Raw genomic sequence first — 24752 nt, 5'->3', positions numbered from 1 at the left:
CCGCCCCGGGCGGGGGAGGGCGCGGCCGCAGGTCCCGCGTCTCCCTCTCCCCCCGCGCCCCGGGCCTCCGGGAGCGCCCGAGCCCCGCGCGCACCTCACTGGGCCGGGGGCGCCCGCCTGCCGCCGCCCGGAGTCTCTCACGTCGGGGGGCCAAGCCCCGTTCTCCACCTAAAGGCAAGGTAGCTCCTCGGTGTCACGGACCGAGGCCCCCCGGCTGGCCCCCCGGCGACCGCCACAGCCTGGACATTTGTCCCCGCAGACTCGCAGGGTGGAGGTCGAGGGTGCGGCCCTGAGTCTCACCCTGATGTGTTGGGAGCCCCCGCCACGCCCCGACCCGACCCCGAGCCCCGGAGATCTGGCTGTCGGGGGGCGCCCGGTTTCCGGAGACAAACGCACCCCACAGGAGTCCCTTCCCGAGGGAAGTCTCTTCCTGGAGTCGGTGTTGAAAGATGCGGAGGGCTGCAGCTGCCAGCCCCAGCTGTGGGCGGACACGGGGCGCTGGCGCGGATTTCAGGAAACACACAGAAACCAACCTCATCCTGATGAGGGAGACTTACTGGCCCAGACGGCCGAGATAAAGCAGAAACTGCACCTCCATGTAGAAGTGCATAGGTCCCTGATAACTGTAAGTGTAATGTGACTTGTAAAGGGGCGGGGGGGGGGGGGGTGTCAGTGGCCAAAAGCCTGAAGGCCCACCCAGATCCTTCCCCTTTTAGTTTGATTTTGTGAAATCACCTCACCTCTCTGGGCCTCAGTTTCTCATCTGTAAAATGGTCGACCTTCTGTTGACCTGGAATGATGTTCTCTCTCTAGTGTTTATTCCTTCCTTCGTTCATTAAAAACCCTGAGGGGGTCCTGCTGCTGCTCTGCGGTGGAAACGAAAATGAAGAAGATTCCACGAAAATGAAAAAGACGGTGCCTGCCTTCGAAGTGCTCAGCAGCCTGAAGGCTCAATGGAGGTCTGCAAAGGAAGGAACACCTGACAGCCTTGAAAGGTGATGGTCAGAGGTTTGAAAGGAACCGAGAGTTTTGAAGGATAATTAGGAATCTGACAAGAGCACGGATAATTGGGAATAAGGAGTGCTTTCCAGGCAGAGAGAACACATAGTTCCAGAGATATGAGAGCACCTGAAATGTTCCTGGAATAATAGTTTTGAGAGACTAAAGATTGGAGATTGAGAGATAGATCAAGCTGGAAGAGTAGGCACCGATGAAAGATCTGGTAGATGCTGAAGAGTTTAGAATTTTTCTTGCAATCATTTGGGATTGGTTATAAAAAAAGGAGTGGTAGGATGGTGTGTTTTAGGGAAACATTTTTTTCAAGGATTTTTGAAGAATGGAATGAGACTGGTGACAATTCCAAAAACTAAATTCAACAATTACCTAAACTAATTCAAAAGAGGTGGAGAGAAAGAGGTCTCTGGAGATACCTAAGAAAGCTGACTTACCTGCATTTTGGTTTGGGGTGTGTTCAGTCTCAAGTGTGAGAGGAGCATGCAGGTAGGGGTGGGTGTTCAGAAGTGGTTTAATTGGTTGGGGCAGGAGACACAGATTTGAAAAGTTAATTCACAAACATCGTTGAGTGCTTGCTCTGCACCAGACTCTGCCCCAGCAGGAAGGGTCCTGTTCTCACAGAGCTTATACTCTGGGCTAGGCTGTAAGAGGGTCAGCCAAAACTTGGCATGTCCTGGCAGTTGAACCTGACACCCTTTCATGGTTGCTCCTTCTTTTTTACTGAAGTTGCTCCCAGAACCCTTTGGTCCCGCCATCTGCCATAGATCAATTTTCACCGATTGTTCAAATAAATGTATGTTTTACAGTATTTCTGTTGAAAACTAAGGACAGTTTGTCATATTCCTTCATGTAGCCAAATTTCAAAGTGGAGTTGTAGCTTTCAATTGGATTTATTGAGTACCAATATCAGAACCTGTACACTTTTCTATAAAACTTTAAGAGTTGTTTGATGAGCCAATAGTTAACATTTTTTTCCTACATGCATACTACATGCATAAACATTTAAATTCCACTTATTAAAAATTGAAAGTATGCTATACTCCTATATGTACATGAGCGTCCTTTCTCTACCGCCCCATCCCACTTAATATTTCTAAACCATTTACTGAAACTTTGACATATTTTAGGGTATTTTATGCTTGCTTTCCTTTTATTCTCATTGTCTATGTGATTTGTCTTGGTAACTTATGTACCTTATAAAGATATGACAGGAGGAAAATTAATCTGCAATCAGAAAGTCTAAACAAATCTCCTCTCTTTAAGCCCATATCCCTGACTGGTTAGAGATGTATGTTGGCGGAGAACTCCTACCTCAATTATTTGATTCTTGTTGCTTTTCCCTTCTGTATAGGAAGGAAGGAAGTACTCGTGTTGCTTTCTGAACCTCATTTCTACATCAGCTCTCAGTACCCCTCTCCTTCAGTGCACTCACCATCTTACCTATCTTGATTTTAACACTACAATTAGTAATTGAGGGTTCCACCTAATGAGGTGAAATCTACTTTCATGTGTAGATTTTCTAATTGGTGGTTAGGCTAATACCTATACTTTAGAGGTTCTTATTTTACTGGAAATTACCATGGTTGCAACATACAGAGCAAGACTTGCCCGTCATTTTCATCAGGTGACAAAGTCTAATAGATGTGACTTTGCCAGGATTGTGAAGGTGTGCCCCCACTTTAAGAAAATGCATGCTTGGAAATCTAAATTTTAAGTTATTACATTGGAATGATCATTGATCCGACTAATCAAATAGAAGAGCCTCTCAGAAACATATATGCCTTGGATGTTGAGATATGATTTGGCTTTTTCACAGCCCTGCAAAGAATTACTTAAAACTGCATTGCATTTTAAAGCAACTGCATTGCTTAAAACATACTGTAGTGACAAAAATAAACAAAAGTGGATTAAGGACTTAAATGTGAGACCTGAAACTATCAGAATTCTAGAAGAGAGCACAGGCAGTAGTTTTCCTTACATCAACCATACCAACATTTTTCTAGATATGTCTCCTGAGGGAGGGAAACAAAAGCAAAAATAAACTATTAGGACTACATCAAAATAAAAAGCTTCTTCAAAGGAAACAAAACTAAAAGGCAACATACAGAATGGGAGAAGATATTTGTAAATGACATGTCTGATAAAGGTTAGTATCCAAAATATATAAAGAACTTCTACAATGCAACACCAAAAAAATAAAGAATCTGATTAAAAATGGGCAGAAGACATGAATGGACATTTCTCCGAAGAAGTACAGGTGACCAACAGAAACATGATAAGATGCTCAGCATCACCAATCGTCAGAGAAATGCAAGACCACAAAGAGATATCACCACACACCTGTCAGAATAGCTTAAGTCAGGGCACCTGGGTGCAGTTGGTTAAGCACTCTCAATTTCAATTCAGGTCATGATCTCTTTGCTGGGCATGGAGCCTGCTTAAGATTCCCTCTCCCTCTCCCTCTCCCTCAGTTCCTTCCTCTATAACCAAAGAAAGAAAGAAAGAAAAGAAAGAAGAAAGAAAGAAAGAAAGAAAGAAAGAAAGAAAGAAAGAAAGAAAGAAAGAAAGAAAGAAAGAAAGAAAGAAGGAAGGAAGGAAGGAAAAAGAAAGAAAAAAGAAAGAAGAAAGAAAGAAGAAAGAAAGAAGAAAGAAAGAAGAAAGAAAGAAAGAAAGAGAGAGAAAAGAAAGAAGAAAGAAAAAGAAAGAAAGGCTAAAGTCAAGTAGTCAAATACAGAAAGAACCACAAGAGATTCAAGAAGCAACAAGTGTTGGCAAGGATGTGGAAAAAAGGAAGTCTCATGCACGGTTGGTGGGGATGCAAACTGGTGCAGCTACTGTGGAAAACAGTGTGGAGGTTCCTCAAAAAGTTAAAAATAGAACTACCACATGACCCAGTAATTCCACTGCTGGGTATTTACTCAAAGACTACAAAACCACTAACTTAAAAAGAAACATGCACCCCTAAGTCTATTACAGCATTATTTACAACAGCCAAGATACGGGAGCAGCCCAAGGGTCTATCAGCAGATACACACACACACATACATACATGTATAGTGGGATATTACTCAGGCATAAAGAAAGAATGAAATCTTGCCATTTTCAAGGATATGGATAGAGCTAGGGAGCATAATAATGCTAAGTGAAATAAGTCAGAGAAAAGACAAATACCCTATGATTTCACTCATTTGTGGAATTTAAGAAACAAAGAGAAAAAGAGACAAACCAAAAAAACTCTTTTAACTATAGACTCTTAACGATAGAGAACAAACTGACAGTCACCAGAGGGGAGAGAGTGTGGGATGGGTGACATAGGGGGTGGGGGTGAAGGGTACACTGTTCTTGGGGAGCACTGAGTAGTGTACAGAAGTGTTCAATCACCACATTGCACCCCTGAAACTCATATAACACCGTATGTTAAGTAATGCTGGATTAAAAAAAAAAAAACATAGTTGTTAGAGGTTTTTTTGTTTGTTGGGTTTTGTTTTGTTTGCTTTTAATGCGTTTATTAGTTATTGTTCTGCATCATGTGGCTGCTGCTGCTGTTGCATTTAATGCTCTGACACTATTGAGTGTCAATCGATGAACACACCTTGTGTGAAGTACTGGGTAAAATTTGGGGGCAATAGAAGGTTTGATTTATTCCTAATTAACTATTCATTCAGGAGATAGCCTATTGAGAGCCTACTGCATTAAAAACAATACTAAGCTTAAAGAAATGTTACAGATTTACATGAACAAATATTTTGTGAAAGTAATTCAATGAGGTCAAATTTTATAACAACAGCTGTGATTAATGCTAAAATGTTATATCTATGTAGTGGATGGAATAGTGTTCCTTCCCCTATAAATCCCCCAAAATTCATGTCCATCTGGAATCTCAGAAGGTGACCTTATTTGGAAATAAGATCTTTACCAATTACCCGCTCCCCCCCTCAATTTTTATAATTTGCTAGTATGGTTTGCAGACCTAAAGAAAACAGTTTACTTACTGGTTTATTATAAAGTGTACCACTTGGTAAGTAATAGCCAAATGGAAGAGGCATAGGGTAAGGTATGGGAGTAGAGGAGAGGACCTGGAGCTTCTGTGCTCTCTCTAGTGTGTTCCATGCTCTTCACCTCAGTGTGTTCATGGACCCAGAAGTTCTCTAGATGCATCATTTAGGCATTTTTATGGAAAACCCATTACATAGGCATGACTGATTAAATCCGTGGCCATTGGTGATTGACCTCAACCTCTGGGATTGTCTCCCCATCGCGGAGTCTGGGAATAGGGCCAAAAGAGCCAGCTTTCTAATCACATGATTGGTTCTTCTAGCAATCATCACCCTTCCTAAAGCACCTAGAGCCCCTCCTTCCATCATCTTGTTAGCATAAACTCAGGTCTGGTTGAAAGCAGCTCGTTACAAATATAAGGTGCTCCTTTCACCCCATCAGGAAATTCCAAGGGTTTTAGAAAGCCCTGTGTCAGGAACTGGGAACAAAGGGCCTATATGTATTATTTTATCACAATTCATTTTTGTAAGCATTATTATTTGCCATTACAAAGTCTTACCTACATGAATGAATCCATACCTACGTGATTAACTCCTAGTTCAGTCTGTAGTGTGCCCCTTAATTCAGCTCATTCCCCATCACTTTCCCTACAAATGCCCTGTGATCTGGGAAACACCAAACCACATTCTGTTCCCTAAACCGAATCTCCTCCTTCAGGCATTCAGAAGCCGGCTTCCCTGTCTGATGTGTCCTTTCCTTACCACCTATCTCCCTTGAGGGGCCTGCAACTTCCCACTTTTCACCCATTAGCTAAATTCCTAGAGATCTTAGGCGCTGGTATCTACATTTCCAGATGGTGAAATGGAGGCTTGGGAAGGGTTTTGCCAAGGGTTGTCTCTCCCCAGATTACTTGTGCTTTTTAACACCTGCACCTCACCAGCCCCTGCTTGTGCTCCTGCCACCCTTGCATCCCGTTCCCTCTCACAGCCTCTATGGAGGTCCTGGCTATAGCCTTCCAAGCCCAGAGGAAATGCCACCTCCTCCTCCTCCAGGAGACTTGCCCAGTGAGCCCACAGAACTTGTCTCTGCACCTCTTTGCAAACCCCTCCAGGCCAGGACTGTGACCCTTGAGGGACCTTGTACTTAGTGGGGACTCAAGTCTTGTTGTTGTAGCAAGTAGAATCCAAGTAATGCTAGCCCCGCTTGTTCCCTTTCCCACCGTGTTTAGGACTTCAGGATGGTTCTAATATTTTTTTTAATTTTTTTTGTTCTAATATTTTAATACAGAAAAACCTTTTGTGTGCTAAGCAAGCTCCATTGTGTCTGACTTCAGCAGAAAGGGGTATATATAAGGCCATTGCTCATAGGAGGTGTTTTATGGTATTCACCCAAGGACGATGGGGAGAAGAATACAGCAGTGTGTAACAATGAATGAAGGAAATGAACTAATTCCTGGTTTGGGGGAAGTATACAACAGCTGTGCACCCAGCTGTAGAAGTGTTTTCCAAAAGCAAAACAAAACAAACCAAAAAAAAAAAAAAAACAGATTAATTATATGCACTGAAGCCAAAGTTAAATGCTTTTAAGAGACAAAAGGGAATATCCCATCACTGGAGTTATTTGCATTTGTAAACGCGGCTTCAAGACCCTAACTTTGGAAAGGGTTTGCTTGAGGGAATACTTTATTTGAGAATCATTAGCTTTTCTGAATGCTACTTCTTTGACTTCAAAGAAAATGAAATGATCTGAGGGCCATTACAAATAAATGAATATTCACCAGGGCTGCTTCTAGGATGAGAAAAAAAGAAATTTGTGTTGTGAGAGTTTATCTTTTTGTAAACTACCCATCACCACCACCACCACACACACACACACACACACACACACACACACATGCCAAGCCCAACAGGATGTCATTCACCATTTAAAGAAACGAGTTTCTGTATTTTTCAGATTTTGTTCCAAGAGAAAAGCCTACTGCCATTATGTTCAGTTTATTGCCAAAATTGAACACAACTCTTTGATAAAATATACGTGATGATGTAAGATAAGAGCAAAATGAAGTTTTCCCTATCTCAACCGATGGAAGTGCAGAATGATCAATGGAGCGAGGCGAGCAGGACGGCCCGTTTGGACCAAAGAGTCCCTGAAGCCTTGTCAAATGCCATGCGGAGAAAGCAATGTTATCTAGCTCAGTATTTACAACTTTGGAAGTCGCATAATCACTGCATAAATATCCGCCAAAGTTCTTGCGTGAAACCAGGTACAAATGAAACAAAAAAAGTCATACATCAGACATATTGTGAGGAAAATGAAGCACTGGATGCTCTTGCCCTGCCAGACTCCTCACTGCACATCCCAGATTTCACAGAGAAGCGGGGTGAACTTGTGGTCATTCACTCTCCATGACATCAGCATCTCTGCATGGTGATGATTGAATGTCCGCAACTCAGTCAGGCGACCCAGGAGACAGGCAAAATGTTGAGGATTTTCAGGCTGATAAATCTTGCACAACTTTTGTAGCACATCGAGCAGGGGTTCCTGAAGCTTCTCTACCGCCTCCCTGTCCTTGATGTATTGTCTGTCTGTGTCGAGGATTAAAATAAAGTTCCATTTTAAAATTGAATTAAAATTAAATGGGTTAAAAAATGGGTTTTTGAGGAGCATCAATTTGTCATGATTATAGCAACAAGAACTTGCTTGCAATGCGACTTATAAGTGCGCGCTCTTAAATGTATATATTAAGAGTTTTAACGTGCTGAATTTTCACACACACACACACACATATTTTCATGTAATCACAACTAGATCAAGATATAGAACATTTACTACTCCCCAAACTCTCCTTCCAGTCTGTGCCCCCAAAAGTGACCCATATGGTGGGTGTAGGCATCACTTCTAGTGGGTACATTCTAAGTAGCAGAACTGCCAGGCCACAGGGTAGGTATGTGTGGACTTTAGTATACAGAACCAAAAAGGTTTTCTTTAATTATTTGTTTTATGGTAAAACAAACAAAATGACCACTAGCTTCTGCCTCGATATTATGTGTAAGAATGGTTTAAAGCTAATGTTGAAATTATGCTTTACAAATCACGCACGTGGCATTACTCTCAGATAATTAAAATAATCCAAAAATACATGTGCAGAGATGTTCATTTTGACATTGTTTAAAACCACACACACACACACACACACACACACACACACAATGGAAACATCCTATACGGCCAAAAACGGTAACCATCGTGTAAAGGATTGTACATCAACATGATGCATACCTGATTCTACAAACTTTCACTAATATAATCTCATTTTGAAAGAGAGAGCACATGGGCACAGCGAGCTCCATCTCACTACCCTGAGATTGTGGCCTGAGCCCGAATCAAGAGTCTGACGCTTAACCAAAGAGCCACCCAGGTGCCCCCATTACTGATATAATTTTTTAATGACATAGAAAAATAAACTAAAAAAAAAAAGATAGTATGTTCCCTATTATGTTATAAAGTATGTGATTCCACTTAACTTCCTGTTCACATATCAATCCCTTAGAAAAGCCTTTTCTGTGGGCCTCTGGGTGGCTCAGTAGTTGAGCATCTGCCTTTGGCTCAGAGCATGATCCTGGGGTCCTGGGATCGAGTCCCACATCGGGCTTCCCACAGGGAGCCTGCTTCTCCCTCTGCCTTTGTCTCTGTCTCTCTGTGTTTCTCATGAATAAATAAAGAAGATATATTTTTAAAAAGCCCTGCCCCCACTTTCTTTCCTTATATCCTCATCTTTATATATATTTTTTAGCATTACCACCTCCTGAAAAAGTATTTTTGCTTCCTCATTTATTGCCTTTCTCACCCCAGTGGAATGCAAGCCCCACGCAGCCATCTCCGGCCCATTTCTTTATTGCTGTCTCCCCCAACATCTGGAACCATGTTCAGTGCATAGTAGGTACTCAAAACGCAATTATTCAGTGCATGAGTGCGATGTTTAGGGAAAAGGGCTGAGAAGAACTGCATTGAAATTTTAACAATGATCTCCCAGGAGGGGTGGGATTATAGGGCCGTTTCCCAGTTTCTTTCTGCATCTTTGTCGTTCAGATCTTCTCTAAGAAATGTTATTACTGTCATACTGGGGAGGAAGCAGAATAAACGAATGGCATAAAAATTAAAACACGGCAACGAAATTACCTGGAGAGAGGATGACGATTGCTGTAAGCAGAGCATACTCTTCTTGCGTCATTTTCAGTTCGGCAACACTTTTATAAAAACTAAACATGGGCGTTATGTACTCATCTGAGATACCTATGGGGAAGAGATGACAAATTGCAGAGGCATAAGACAATTTTCAGATGACGAAAGAGTGTAAAGCTACGAACACACTGTACATACACACACGGGTTAGGATTACACAAAATGAACAGGTAATTACTATATATCATGTGTCTAGTCAAAGGCAGGTCATATCAAAGAAGGTCAGTTAACAAAATCCTCAGAATATCACCTCCTTAGTGACTTGTGCATCCCTGATTTCAGCAGTGCCTTTGGTTGGGTCACTATGGCCTGATAATAAATGATACTGTTCTCAAATTGCCCCCCAAAAACCCTCTCAACTTCACCATTCTTTACATAGGGTTTGGTTAATCTTTTTAGTATAAATATCTATAATCAAGGTAGAGGTAGCATTTTAAACAACCAACCAAAAAGTTATTGATGTTAAGCGCAAAGGTATAAATGTCTCCACTTAATACATCAGCTAGGGTTCCTCTCACAGTTCTGCTGCCTACCAGGGCATTGGTACCTGGCCCTTCTCTTCAAAGTTGTTATGTCCAAAATCAAAAATAACCACGTACACAACTAAACTCCTCATCTTCTTCCAAATCCGTCCCTTTCTTGGTCTCCCCCTTCTCAGTGACTAATATCCTCACCCAGCTGCCCTGGCCTGACACCTGACACTCGGCCGTCTCTCTAACTCAGGCAGGTGCCAAGTCCTAGGACTTGACCTGCTGCCTTATTGGGTGCTCCCTCTCCTCTTCACAACACCTGGAATTGACTTAGTTTAAATCCTTATTTCTTTTCATCTGGATTCTGGCAACTGCCTGCCCGCCAATCCTTCTATCTTCAGTCCCAGAATCACAAAATTCAAATCACACCCTGTTTCCCCCAGTTCTTATAAACTTTCAAAAAGTCTCTGTTGCTTTTGTTATAAGTGTTCTCTTTTTACATGGGAAACTCCAGGCCCTGTCCCCTGCCGATCCCACCACCTGCTACTCACCTACATGGTAATAGTAGGATCCACGTGCTTTAAGCACTCATCGTGTATTAGGCACTATTTCCCAGCCATTATGCTAGAATTCCGAGCCTAATACCCCATAAGGTAGGTACTGAGAAGTCATATAATTTGCCCCAAGACACACAGTTGGTGAGAGATGGAGGCAGGATTCAAACCACAGCTAGCAGGCTCGAGAGTCCTGGCTCCCGGCTGTCACTAGGCTGCACGACATTTCTATCACACAGCCTTGTCCAGCTACTGGGAGCTCCCTAAATAATCCACACTGCCCAGTTTTTGTATTGTCTCTCCTTAGAACGTCCTCCGCCTCCTTGATCTAGCTTGTACCTCTTCATAATTGAAGATGCCTTTGTGTCACTTCCTCCATTCATTCAACAAGTATTAATTTTGTGCCTGTTCTGTGCATGGCTCCCATCCAGAAGAGCTTCGACTGGGGAATTACAGAGAAAAAAAAGGAGAACGAGGAAGAGGAGAAAAAAACCATGGGAATTAAAAAAATAAAAAGAAAAAAAGAAAAAAAGAAAAAGACAATGATGTGACTTATGGATGAATTAAGATGAACATGAATTTCCCAGAATTGGTCCACAATATATAGACTGTTCTCTTCCGTTCCAAATCAGACCTAGAGCCAGACAGCTTTGGCCAAACCAAACTAGAATACAGTTGGATTCCGGACACTAAGGAGCACGATTATCATCTAATGTGCTTCACAGAATCAGAAAGTCTGAATCCTTAGATTTAGAATAGTCTAAAGAGCTTTCCCAAACCGAGTCCCTGGCCTTCCTCTCTTTAGTTTAAATATCACATTTTTCTTCCCCTTTGACTTTTGATTCTTCCATTGACCCCAGTGGGCTCTCTTCACAACGGCGTCTTTGTTAAGCAACTTGGATATTACGTCACATGGAAGATTCCAGCTTCCACAGATTGAACCGAATACCCATGACCAAACTAGATATGAATTTAAAATGCCGAAGGTTGAAGTATGTGAGCCTGGGAATACCAGTCCTGGTTTCCAGAAAACAGGGAGGTTAAGAGTTAGGGAGCCAGCTCTGAGTTTGAAACCTGACCTATGACTTGACGAACGTAAACTCCATGAACCGTGGTTTCTTCATCTGTGAAATGTGAATTATAGCAATGGCATCATATGATATCTGCGGAGTGCTTAGCATGATGCCATGATAGAGTTTGATAGCAAACTCTCAGTAAATGTTAGGACAAATACTATTATTGTTATTCAGGAAATTGGATCAATTTTAGTTCATGAGTTCATTTTTAACTCAGTTCATTTTAATTTTAGTTAGATTAAGGTCACTTACTTGCGTATTTACAAAGCTACATTTTTGTTTTGTTTTTACCCTCTGCACTTCCCCAGAGATGAATACAAATTGGTTGATCAGTGATTTGCTTCAGGATTTTTCTAGGTATTAAAGCTAAAACTAAGATCTATATTTTAGATATATATATTGAAATATTTTTCAATTTATTTTTTTATATATAAATTGAAATATTTTTCAATTTATTTTTTTTAAAGATTTTATTTATTTATTCATGAGAGCCACACACAGAGAGAGAGAGAGAGAGAGAGAGGCAGAGACACAGACAGAGGAAGAAGCAGGCTCCATGGAGGGAGCCCGACGTGGGACTCAAGCCTGGGTCTCCAGGATCATGCCCTGGGGTGAAGGCGGCGCTAAACCACTGAGCCACCCGGGCTGCCCTCTTTTTTACTTTAAAAAAGAAAAATGGCATCCGTCATTTGTGGCTACCTGAAATAATAACTCACAACTACACTATTTTTTAAAATGGTAAACAAAGATTTGGTGATAATACTAAAAGTGGTTGATTTGAAAATATTTAATTTTTATAAATCATCTTTGACTACCTAATTTCCTATCTTGTCTTTCTAAATCCCCATTAACCTTCCAAAAATGTCACCTCTGTTAGCTATCTAATTACAGGAAAAAAATGAGGTAAAGAAATTTGTTACAATTGTTCGTGTTGTACATGTTGTACAAGCTGACAGTGAATAAAGTGAAAATGTGGAAAATCATAGAATTTTAAGTCACAGACATTTTTCTAAAATTTGAATTTCCTTCCTTTTGCCTCCAGACTTCTCTGGGGCCAGCAGCCACCCCACCAGGGGCCCGGGGCCACGGGTTCAGCTGATTACCATGGGCTCTGTGGCAAACCAGCAGTTTGCAGGTGGCTGGGCCAAGGCACCAGAGGAGGCCACTGCTCCTGTGTGGTGCCAGCATCTGTAAGTGGCTCAACGTGCGCATGGGGTTCGGCTTCCTGTCCATGACCACCCGCGAGGGGGACGTGCTTGACCCTCCCGGTGGATGTCTTTGTGCACCAGAGCAAGCTGCACATGGAGGGCTTCCGGAGGGTGAGGCGGTGTAGTTCACCTTCAGGAGTCTGCTGAAGGCTTAGAATCTATCTGGGTCACCGGGCCTGCTGCAGTATTTGTATTGGGAGTGAGAGGCAGTCCAAAGGGAGGAACATGCAGAAGCGCAGATCAAAGGGAGACAGGTGCTACTGTGGAGGTCTAGACCACCATCCAAGGAACGCAAGCTGCCACCCCAGCCCAAGAAAGGCCACTTGTGCCAGAGCTTCAGCCATATGGTGGCCTCGTGTCCACTGAAGGCCCAGCAGGCCCTCAGCTCGCGGGGAAAGCCAGCCTACTTTCAGGAGGAAGAAGAAGAAGGGATCCATAGCCCTGCCCTACTCCCAGAGGCCCAGAATTGAGCTACAGTGGGTGGGGGCAATTCCTTTGTGATCAGGAAGTTTGGGGGAGAGAGTGGAGAAAGTGGGGACAAGGTGGGTAGGGGGCAGCTGGCTCTGCCATGTATCTCAGGCCGGGGTCCCACAGCATCACCCCCACTTCCCTCTTGGCAGGGTAGAGGGGAAGGGGTGAGGCAAATGAACTACAACCATGCTCTATCCAAATGCCTGTGAGGGTCTGGAGAAAATCCCTCCCCATGTGCTTTACCTGAGTCTCCACCCTCAGATCTCCAGCTTTTGAAAGTGGCCTGGATAGGGAAGTTGTTCTCCTTTCAAAAAAGGACATGTAATAATAATTTTTCCCAAGCCAGAGTGTAGAGATAAAGCATAAGACCAGATTGATGGGCTCAACCCACAAACCACTATATTCTGTGGAGAGGGAATCTCTAAGGGGTAAGGCAGGGTTTTCCCACATCTTGTCTCATAATCCACTCTTGGGATAGGGTACTGAAGACTGTCCCAAGCAATGGGTTGTGACAGTAGCCACAGGGATTGTTGGGGGAATAGCGACAGACCTCCTGCTCCCAAGCTTAATCCCACCCCATCCTGGGCCGATAGGATTTTATTTGTTCCCTTAGACAACCGCACCTTGGGCCCCACTTTCTCCAGGATGCCAACTGTACTAGCTGTGTGCAAATGATGTATCTTGTGCATTTTAACTTTTTTCTTTCATAATATGAATATTCTGGTTTTTGTATTTTTGTGTATTTTAATCTTAAGGACCTCATTCCTACACTGTGTTCTCAGGTACATGAGCAATCTCAGGGATAAGTCAGCAGCAGCTCCAGGTCTCACAGCAGGAACACTTTTTTGTTTTATCACCAGGGAGAACAACTATCTGGAGTGCATAGCCTATTGAACTACCTCATTTTTGCCAATTAGAGCTGGCTTTTCTGCCATAGTGTTCTCTTGAAACCCCTACCTTCAGTGTTCCATAGGAGAAGAGGTTTTAACTCAGTTGCCCCATGACTTGATCTCCTTCTACTGGAAGATTGGAAATTGGTCTGAACAGGAAAAGCTGGTATAGGAAGTAACATTAGGAGAGGCCACACCAGCTGAAAGGTGTGGAGGGGAAGCCAGGATTAGTCGAGGGTTGTCTATACGTGTAATAAAGGATTCCTGTTCCAGACTTCTAATCTCAGGGCACTGGACTCATTTTACATACCAGATCCATCCTTTGCTGGATTGGGCTAGGCATACCATGCACAACAGGGTGTGCATGTGTGCGTGTGTGTGTGTGTGTGTGTGTGCATGTGCGCACATGTTTTAAAGATGAGTTGGTAAGGATAGGTTTAAGAATAATAACTCTAGGGCAGCCCCAGTGGCTCAGCAGTTTAGCACTGCCTTCGGCCCAGGGTGGGATCCTGGAGACCCAGGATCGAGTCCCATGTCGGGCTCCCTGCATGGAGCCTGCTTCTCCTTCTGCCTGTGTTGTGTCTCTGCTTCTCTCTCTCTGAGCCTCTCATGAATAAATAAATAAAATATTAAAAAAAAAGAATAGTAACTCTAGAACCCATCTTGAGCTGCCCAGAGATGGGGTGTATGAAGCAAAGGCTAACTTTCTTAACCTTTATAAATTCTGGGCTTTTCTTGTTGGCTTCCAGGGAGACCATAAGCCATGGCAGTGCCTAGAGCCAGTGTCTTGCCCTGCTGCAGTGGTGATTAGTGTCATGGTAGCTAAAGGATAAAAGAAGGTTTTATTTAATATGCTGTGAGATCACCACAAACCTACCTCACTGTGTTGAAATGGGGCAGATGCAATAGAACACATTGAGTGATATGCGTCTGATCCTGGGTTCTTGTCTCCCCTGCTTGCTGCCCCCTCTAGTGATTGTATTTGTCTGGGTTTTTTTTTTTTTTTAATTTATTTATGATAGTCACAGAGAGAGAGAGAGAGGCAGAGACACAGGCAGAGGGAGAAGCAGGCTCCATGCACCGGGAGCCCGATGTGGGATTCGATCCCGGGTCTCCGGGATCGCGCCCTGGGCCAAAGGCAGGCGCCAAACCGCTGCGCCACCCAGGGATCCCTTGTCTGGGTTTTGTCGATCTTCATGAATAGCTGATTGGGTGGCCTGGTTTGTGTACATATAATGTGTTGGTCTTCTCCATGTTCTTCTGGGGTTTTATTGTTTACAAACTTCTTTTTATATTGATAAAAATAGCCAAATCATCTTTGACAAAAGGTTCTGCACCAGGAAAAGACACTGGAACATAGCTTGGTGACCCCTCTTGAAGTGTGGCCGCCTTGGACTATCCTTTTGTGTTCCCTTCCCGTATTTCCTTTTTTGAGCCAGATCTTCTGTCCTAAAAACTTGACTCCTACTTTACCTCTCTCCCATCCCCCCTCCCAAGAAAAGGCCCCACACATACAAATTTCACATTCTGAAGAAGCAAAGAACACTTCCTCCCTTGTTCCCAATCTCCTGTGTCAAGACCATTCTTTGATGTGATTCATACTAATACACTTGTATTTGGATGGAACAAACCTATTTTAATCTCTCCAGTCTGAGGGAGAGGGAAGCAGAAGCAATGAGAGGGGACTTGAATGTAGAAAGTAGGGTCAGGAGACCAAGAAAGGAAGATGAATGTATATCCAAGTCACTAAGGAACTTTTATGCAGGTGCAAGAAACTTCTGTCAACGTGGCCGCAAGATTGTTTAATAGGAGACGGATGAATGTTAACTCATATTTACTGCTAGAAACCAAAGCTTTGTGTGAAATCTTGAACTTATTGGGGTCGAGGTGGGTGGTAGGAAAGCTTTACCTCTATTCTTAACCTGATTCCTTCCCCTCATTTCTAAACTGCAAGAGACTGAGCCCTCTTGGGCTTTAGTGACTCCATCTCTGGGGAGTGTTTATTTGATGGTTGATGTTGCTGTGCTGGGTACTTCCTTTCTCACTTGCTATTGTCTTGTAACACACATGCTGACCCTTCTCCCTTCTCTCTTTACCTTGGAAAAATACAATGAATAAAAACTTATTGGTACTGAAAAAAATTTTTTGAATTTCCTACAGCATGGATCAAATATAAATCTGCTTTTATAATTGGAGTTAATAATGAGAATTAACCACAGAACGGTCAACAAAAGAGTGTCTTAAGTGTTTATGGACCAGCAACTTCTAACCTAAGAAATGTAACAATAATATCATTCCAAAGGGGCAATCTCTTCTTGTTTTCTTGCCTCCTCCTTTCTGGAGATTGCTGAGTTTCTTTTTCTTTTTTTCTCTTGTGCCCAATAGCTGACTTTTGGCCACACGGGGGGGCTATTTTCTAACTTAACAATAAAGACGACTGCGGCAAAGTTCTTTTTAAAAAGTATGTTTCTACTTCTCTGTTTTTCCTTTTTTAAAAAAAGAGGTATGTAATTGATACATTAATTGTTCAATAATCAGAAATATTCTTTGGGAGAAAAATTATTTGCTAGAATAAACTCTTATGCTATTTTAAGTTATTTTGAATGTAAATGTCACTTACTTCTAACGAACTTCCAAGTTTTTTGGGAACAAAAATAAAGCAGAGGGATGTGTGTGTGATACAAGAATACCTATTGTAAAAGACACAATTCCTGGAATTTTAAATACCTCTATATGATGTATTATAGTTGATGGGATCAAGAGAGGCCAAGAATCTTATTTAAAAATGATGCTTTCTGGGAATGCCTGGGTGGCTCAGAGGTTGACCGTCTGCCTTTGGCTCAGGGCATGATCCCGGAGTCCTGGGATCAAGTCCCACATTGGGATCCCTGCATAGAGACTGCTTCTCCCTCTGCCTATGTCTCTGCCTCTCTCTCTGTGTCTCTCATGAATAAATAAATAAAATCTTTTTAAAAAATAAAATTAAAATAAAAATGTTGCTTTTTGCTCAAAACCATGTAAATTTGACAACTTTCTAGAAATGACAGCACCCCATAGCATGGACGTTATGGTCTATGTCTCTGACATGGCCTACAGAGCAATGTTTGCCTTCTGCTTTCCTTTCTAACTGAGCTCCCTCCATGCCAGTAGTTTCTTTAGGAGCTAACAACAGCAACTCTTGGCTCCTGAAGCCGATTCGGATCACTGTCCACACCACTCATCTACCTTCTCCTACCCCCACCCCACCCCCACGGCCATGTACTATGGCAGAGGCAGACTGAAGCTCCAGCCCAGGACCCGGCCACTGTTGGCCTCATCTTCCTTGTCAGAGGTTGGGGTAGTCAGCAACAGTACAATTCTAGCCAATGAGACGAAGTGGAGTCTACTCCCGGAGCTCTCAAGAAAGAGGCCTATATTCACGAAGAGGTCATTGTGTTTCCTTATTAAGTTTCTTTTCCCCTTGGCCGTTTTTTGCTGCCTGGAAACGAGCTGGCCAGGAAGACAATCAGCCGGAGGGTAAAGCCAATACATCAAGGATAGTACAGCCCAAATTTGAAAAAGATTTGTCTTTCTGATAAAGTGTTGAGCTCCCTAATTAACCAGTTCCCCTGCCACCGTTCCTCTGGGTTCCTCATTTGAACTAATGTCCTTACTATTTTTAGGCCATGTTAAATCGGATTTTCTGTTATCATCAGCCAAGACTATCCTAACAGATAGTTCCTCTGACAAATAAGATACATTTTTAATGTCTTCATGCTTTTTTGCCTGAAATGTAAGGCAGGATTCCTGTGAGGCTGGGACACATCACTCATGTTTCAAGGTGGCATTCAAATTTTGCTTCCTCTGTAGAGCTTTCCCTGTCATAGTAAAGCAGAATCAGTTGCTTTCTTCTCCAGGTTCATTTCTATTGCATCCGTCACAATTCATAATCTCTCCTTCCCAATAGAGTGTGAAATGTCAGAAAAAATTCTATGAGAACAGGAACCAATGCTGTATTCCCAATGCCTGACACACTGCCTGACCACTCAGGGGTGCTCCATAGAGGTTTCTCATTCATCTCTGTATCCTCTGTAACTAGCATCCTGCCCATGGCATGGCAGAGATTCTCAAATGTCTGTTAAATTGGGCAACATTCAGTTTTGCTAGTTCCTTGCAGTGAAGGTGACATAGTTCTGAGACATGATGGGGCAAGGGATGCCATTAAGACCATGGAATCATTCCCATGGTGTTAAGAGATTGGACCCTACCTCTATTTCAACTGCTAAATTCTATCCAGCGAGGCATTTGTGCCATACATTGGGCCCTAATTAAAAAGTGGCCAACAAATTAACAATTCAAAAAGTAACTACTTTCAATATAAGATATTTAATTGGAAATATTTAATAAATAACATGCTTCCCATTAGTCCTAGTGGCTAAAGGTTAGCTGCTAAATTAGATCTCTCTGGTGCTTAGGGTTTGGACCATCAAGTTCCAGATTCATCCCAACACAATTCACCAATTTTCGTATACCACATGTATGCCGGGCACTGTGATAACGTTGGGAATAACCTTCTAGCAGTAAACAGATTAATAGAAGCAGATACATAAATAAACACATAATGTCCAATACTGGACAAGTATAAAAGGCTTAGGGAATAGAGCTAAGAGCCAGTGAAAATGCTAACTCATATATTAATTTATTATTTTCTCTTATTTTTTTAAAAAAGGCTTTTTTTGTACACTTTGAACCCCAAATTTGTCCATGCCAAAATTACTACACAATCACTTTGAAAAACTAAATGAGGTTTAAGAACTCTAAATTTTGACATTTACTTTTCTTATAAATATTCTGGGTTTTTTCGTTCTTAACATTTCCAACCCTTTTTCCATGGTTAGTATCTTAACTGATAATCAGCCTCCATCAGCTTCTTTAGAAAAGTTAGTTCTTACAATTGTTTTCATTTGTTGCCAAAGCTAAACCAATGAAATCATGTGTATTCAAAGAGCAGAAAAACAGGCACAGTATCCTGCACAGAGCACACTTTACTATGTGACTATAAACTAGCCACAACTCCATCACGCTGATAAGGTTCACTCATTTCTCTGACACCTTCGCCCGGATTCCACTCACTTTACCATTTACTTAAAGCCAACTTCAAGTCCCTACCTGTTCCTTACACATTCTTTCTCAGCCAAAGGGCAGGAATCGTGTTTTGGTAGGTCTGCATTCCTATGAACCTATGGTAGAGCAAATATTAGACCTTGGGGAGTGACGGGTGCACTATACAGAAAGAGCACTATGCTTTGAGTTGGATCACCTGCTTTCATCTCCTGGCAATCTGCTGATTAGCAGTGTGACACTGGGCAGGCCAGTTAGCTTCTCTAAGCCTGTTTCTTCATCTATATAATAGGAGCCTAACACCCACCTTTAGGGACCACTGAGAATACGGACATGATGAGGTGTACAAAAGTAAACCATTGCAAAATCGCAAGACATATTGCCATCCTGAGAAAGACAAATGAGTTGAGTATTTCATGTATGTCTGTTATGGGAATTAAAAAATGGCCAAAGAATACCATCAATTTCAGAGATACTTATATTTGAAGTTAATAGAACAAGTTGCACTGTTCTGTGAAAAGTTACTGCTCAGTTCCTTAATGTTAAAATGTAAACTCATTCAACGTTAGCAATGTCAGCCCTGTCATATTTTATCATATGATTATTCCTATTTTTAATGAATATTTCAGCTTTAAAACCTAGTTTGCATAATACTACTTTAGGAATAATGTAATTGAAGGACTAGAATCACATAGAAACAACCTGACTATGGGTTATGTCAGATATAAATGTTCTGAAGCCTCAATTAACATAAATAAACACTATAACCCTCATTAAGTAAATGTATCTCAGGAGATAGTACTTTTGTTTATGTAATTGGAATTTAATAATAGCAAACAAAAGAGTATGAATTTGAAGAACAAGCAAGGAAATTTCACATTATATTCTTTAAAGAGTTCTGCAGGCATAGGCGGGGCAACTGAGATGTTAACGTTTCTCTAGAATTAAATGTAAACTCGAAAGAAGAGTGTGTTATATTTGCATAAGAATAAAAAGTTATTCTGAAAGGTCATCTTGTGAGTTCAGGTTTTTATGTGGTGTGTGGCAGAGGCAATGGTCTGAAAATCCACTGGGAGAAACAAATTCATAAATATTAATAAATGGAAGAAGCATCATTATAGATAATAAAATACGAAGCAGCATGCGAGTTTGGATGGTTTTCATTGTCACAATATGTGGTTGATGTTTGGGTAAAGTAATCTATTTATGAACTAGAGGCATGCATATTTATTTGTACAGTTCACATTCTACAAAACTTCATCCTTGAACTTTTCTGAAACTTGAAAAATCACAAGTTCTGAAATCTGTTAATTAAGCAAGGTGGGGTTTTTTTTCTTTTTTATTGCCTATTTTTAATCTGTAAGACTCTCACCATTTCTCACCTAGTTAGGGCATTGATCTCTTTATAGAGACCTGCTTCCTGTCTCAATCCCTCAAAAACTTCCTTCATATTACTGCTTGAAAGATCTTTCTACAGTGCTGCTGTGGTCGTGTTACATCTGTTCAAAACATTATGAAGACACTTCATGATATAAGAATGACATTAAACTATTTTCGTGGTGTTCAATGTCCTTAAGAATCTAGCAGTTACCACATTTCACCTTCATAAATACTATTTTTCAGCAATATCAAAGTATTCGTGAGTCCTTATACATGGGTGCTTTTTCACACGTCCATATCTTTGCACTTGCAATTTCTATATTATTATAATTTAATGGCTATATCTCTTGGAATGCCTTTCTCAGACTTTTGTGGCTTGACAAGTTCTAAACTATTCTCCATGATTCACTTGTCAACTTTGTAAGTCTTTTTGACTCACCAAGGAGATTCAGGGAAGGCAAGTGCATCTTTCTGCCTCAATTTCATTTTGTATACACGTCCCTCGTGCAGTTACACTGCATATTGTTTTAGAATCCTTTGCTTATACATCTTCCCCATTAGTCTGTAGGCCCCCAGAGGACAAAGACTATATTTCTTCATGTCCATACCCTCAATAATTATACACAGTTAGGCACAAAGCACGTATTCAGTGTATATTTGTTGAATAGAAAGATCTCCTTATTTGTGCCCATTGATTAATAACTCATTTCTTGGGATGCCTGGGTGGCTCAGTGGTTGAGCGACTGACTTCAGCTCAGGTGATGATCCCTGGGTCCCACTGGGAGCCTGCTTCTCCCTCTGCCTGTGTCTCTGCCTCTCTCTGTGTGTCTCTCATGATTAAATAAATAAAATGTAAAAAAGTATTACTCATTTCTCCCTTTTAGGCAATGGGCATACATTTTCAGTTAAGCAAGATGATATTGGCTATACTACATTGTACCAAGAGGCAACACTACTGTATTACACACTTACAATTTTGCTAATAGGGTAGATCTCATGTTAATTAAGTGTTCTTATTACAATTTTTAAAAATTCAAGATATTCAAGTAGTTGCCCAAATGACTGGCTAAACCAGCAGTCAGAAAAATTGGTTAGTTAAGAGAAGACAAGCAGTGAGACTTATAGAACTGGAGGTACCTTAGAGGTTACCTGAGCCAACCCTTCTTCTCTCTTACCCCCAGCCTCCTGGATGGCTGGACAAACAGATTAAAACACACACACACACACACACACACGCGCATGCACACACACTGTATACATTCCAGCACATGTAAAATAAAATCTGCCCAGCACCAGAATCCCTATCTCTTTATAATATACTGTCTTTCAAAGGGTGAAATTCTCCAACAATATGTTTCTCAGATCCTTTCCCTTCTCTCCATTTCTTCTGGGAGCGCATTCTTGAAACCTCCTGCCTCTTAAGAGGTATTTCCCACCCTAACTATCCTAACATTGCATTACATTTGTTCTAGTCGCTTGTAAAGGATAATACTTTGGAAAGAAAGGATCTGGAGACATCATTTCTTCTCTCATTCATCCCTCCCTTCCCAATCCATATATAAAGTATCTTGGGAAAATAAAGATTTGTAGAGCATGGTTGATGTTTTTCCTCCCCTGCTTAAAATTCTTCAATGTCTTCCTCTTTCTTAGAAAATAAAGAATAAAGCCTTTAGCCTAACATTCAAGACCCTCAGTTATTTGATTCTAACTCTTAAAAGTTTTCTATTTCCCTTTGATGTAACCCTTAATCCAATCAAACTCAACTATTCATTCTTCTATGTGTATAACCTAAGCTTTCTTGCCTCAGTCCTTTGTTTCTGCTGGTCCTTCCCTCTTGAACCTCCACCCTGAATATCCACATGTAGTGTCATCAAGGCTTAGCTTGCCAGTGAAATCTTCCCAGAGCCCTACCAAGTAGAAGTCACTCCTATCTCATTCTCTTCTACATTTTATTATAACTCTCTATATATAGTTCATGTCTTCCTAATAGACTGTAAGCTGCCTAGGGGAAAGAAGATGCCTGGTTCCTTGCTTCACTGCCTCCACAGTACCTTGCCCTTAAATATATTTTAAGCTAATAAATCAATGGATATACAGGCATGATTCATCTTCTTAAAATGTGTATTCTTTAAATCTGCCAATGATGATAATTATGCTTTCAGTGTTGGAGAAGAAAACACAATGACTACAGGATGGCTGCTTTTACAATATAACTTCCAATTTTTCAATTATTTTTCTTATATCACAAATGCAGAACTGATTTTATAAGTACTTACACTTGTTCTAGTCACTCGTAAAAGGATAATACTTTGGAAAGAAAGGATCTTGAGACATCATTTCATCTCATTCATCCCTTCCTTCCCAATCCATATATAAAGTATCTCAGAAAAATTAAAACTTACCCTATTTTAAGACTCTTTTAAAATAAATTGCACAGAGTTCCTGGAAATTTATCCCAATGTCTCTTAGCTTTTTCTTTCTTTTTTTTTTTTCTTAGCCCTTTCTGTCACAGTATTCCTCCACAAGAAGTTCAACTCATACTATTATTTCATTTTGTCTCTTGAGAGGCAGTATAGCATAGTGGTTTAGACACAAGGCTCGAAATCAGGTTTTCTGTAAGTCTCTGGGAAAGTTATTAACCATTCTCTGTGTCAGTTTCCTTGTCTATTAAATTTGAACAATAATAGTACTTATTTCGTAGGACTTTGCAAGGATTTGATGAAATCCTATATGTAAAGTATTTAGAACAGTGTCTAAAACCTAGTAAGGGATGTATAAATATTGCTACTAATAATTCTTTTATTTTGCTTTGAATAGAGATGGATAATAGTTTGATCCATAGTCATTCATACATGAGGGTTTTGGAACAAATGAATCTTTCTTCTGGACTGATAATCCCAGCTCCTGTATGCTATGTTTTTTTTTTATCAGACTAGTTTTCCAAACTTTTAAAAATTTACTCCTTTGGTCCTTAATATAGGGCAAAGAGTATTTTTAGTATTTTGCTAATACAACCCTCTGAAAGCACCACCTATTTAACACATATCTTTTTAGAGCCATTCATCCATACTAGTCACAATGGGCATTTAACTTTGCATAGGATAGGCAAGAAGCCTGCCTTCATGGGATGTACAAATTCTAACTTGGAGTGGCAAACTCTTTATCACTAACCAAATCACTTACCACTCTTCCGAATTCTTTCTTCCAATAGGTCAGCATGTCCAGCTGGAAGTTTTTTATTGAAAATCTCAGCTGAACGGAGGAACATAGCTTCAACTGCAGACCCTTTCAGCAAAGCAATCTGATCTTCGTGGTCCAAAGTCTGAAATCCTGGATGAAGATGATAATCAAATCAATATCAAAAAATTGTGAATGCCATATAGCAATATTTCATCATCGCTATCATCCCCATTGATAAAGCATTTCCATAAAGTGATTTTATAATTGTTTTAAAATTGGGTAGTCAGGCTGGGTCATTATCTATTGTTCTCTCCCAAACAGAAGCTGACTTTTATTTTTAATGAGTAGGATTTGTCGAACAAGTTGGTTAAAAAAGAATGGCAGATCCACACCAAAAATACATATCATGGCAGAACAGGCTGATGCAGATGAAGCAACCCTCAGAAATTAGAAGAAATCAGATTCTCTTTGAGCCATTATATTAGTCACATCTGATGTCACAGGGTCAACTCTATAGAATGGAAGCATCCACAAACAAGAATAAAAATCTTTACATGTATCCAGACATTACTTGGCTGACTCTTTAGTCAATTTGGAGAATGGGGGCATTTGAAAAAAAAAATCAAAGTCATGTTGAGATATCTGCTTTGAACTCATTGCTGTACCATGCAGGGTAGAAAATATCAGAGATATATGGGAACAAATTGATAACCTAAAGGAATATAACCCCATTTGGAAAATCTAAATTCTTTTCCCTGGCTTATAATCTTGTCCCAGAAGCCTCCCTGACATGATTGCTTCCTCCTCCTTCCCCTCACTCATTGTGCTCTAGCCACACTGACCTCTGGTGCTGCTGTGAACATATAGGCTTGCTTTGCTTCAGGGGTATACTCTTCCCCAGCTATCCCCATGTCTCATTCTCCCATTGTATGCAGGTCTCTGCTTCAAGATGACCTGACTAAAATAATACACCCCAGAACTCACTGGTTCCTACCTCCTTTATTTTTTATTCATACAATTTACCACTACCTGACATAATAAATTTATTTGCATATTTGTCAATTGTCTGCCACCTCTAATAGAGTACAAACTTCTTGAGGGCAGAGACTTTGCCATTTTGTTCACTTTTGTATCCCCAGTGCCTGGCACATAATTGATATCCAAGCATTAA

General features: G+C 41.0%; 3 protein-coding genes across 10 annotated transcripts in view; 1 reads left to right on the top strand and 2 right to left on the bottom strand.

Moving 5' to 3' along the window:
- Window positions 1-449, bottom strand: part of GAS2L3 (growth arrest specific 2 like 3) — a 40130-nt gene extending 39681 nt beyond the window's left edge. Inside the window, exon 1 of the mRNA XM_072773272.1 lies at window positions 397-449. The gene's annotated coding sequence lies outside the window, so the exon portion shown is untranslated. The remainder of the gene's footprint in view (window positions 1-396) is intronic.
- Window positions 25-24151, top strand: LOC140602959 (uncharacterized). Its single transcript, XM_072773285.1, has 4 exons — window positions 25-625; window positions 814-995; window positions 12395-12542; window positions 23613-24151. Exons 1-4 carry the CDS (start codon window positions 305-307, stop codon window positions 23655-23657), a joined length of 696 nt encoding a protein of 231 aa, XP_072629386.1. The 5' UTR covers window positions 25-304; the 3' UTR covers window positions 23658-24151.
- Window positions 6989-24752, bottom strand: part of NR1H4 (nuclear receptor subfamily 1 group H member 4) — a 110986-nt gene continuing 93222 nt past the window's right edge. For all 8 annotated transcript variants that reach the window (XM_072773282.1, XM_072773284.1, XM_072773281.1 and 5 more), the window contains 3 exons: window positions 23585-23731; window positions 9190-9303; window positions 6989-7595 (listed from right to left, as the gene is read on the bottom strand). In XM_072773282.1, the coding sequence (XP_072629383.1) occupies window positions 7357-7595; window positions 9190-9303; window positions 23585-23731 (500 nt within the window). In that variant the 3' untranslated portion in view covers window positions 6989-7356. The remainder of the gene's footprint in view (window positions 7596-9189; window positions 9304-23584; window positions 23732-24752) is intronic.

This window comes from Canis lupus, chromosome 13 (assembly GCF_048164855.1).
Source record: "Canis lupus baileyi chromosome 13, mCanLup2.hap1, whole genome shotgun sequence".
NCBI lineage: Eukaryota > Metazoa > Chordata > Mammalia > Carnivora > Canidae > Canis > Canis lupus.
The sequence above is the reverse complement of the archived record's forward strand: the minus strand, read 5'-3'. Positions and strand labels throughout refer to the sequence as shown.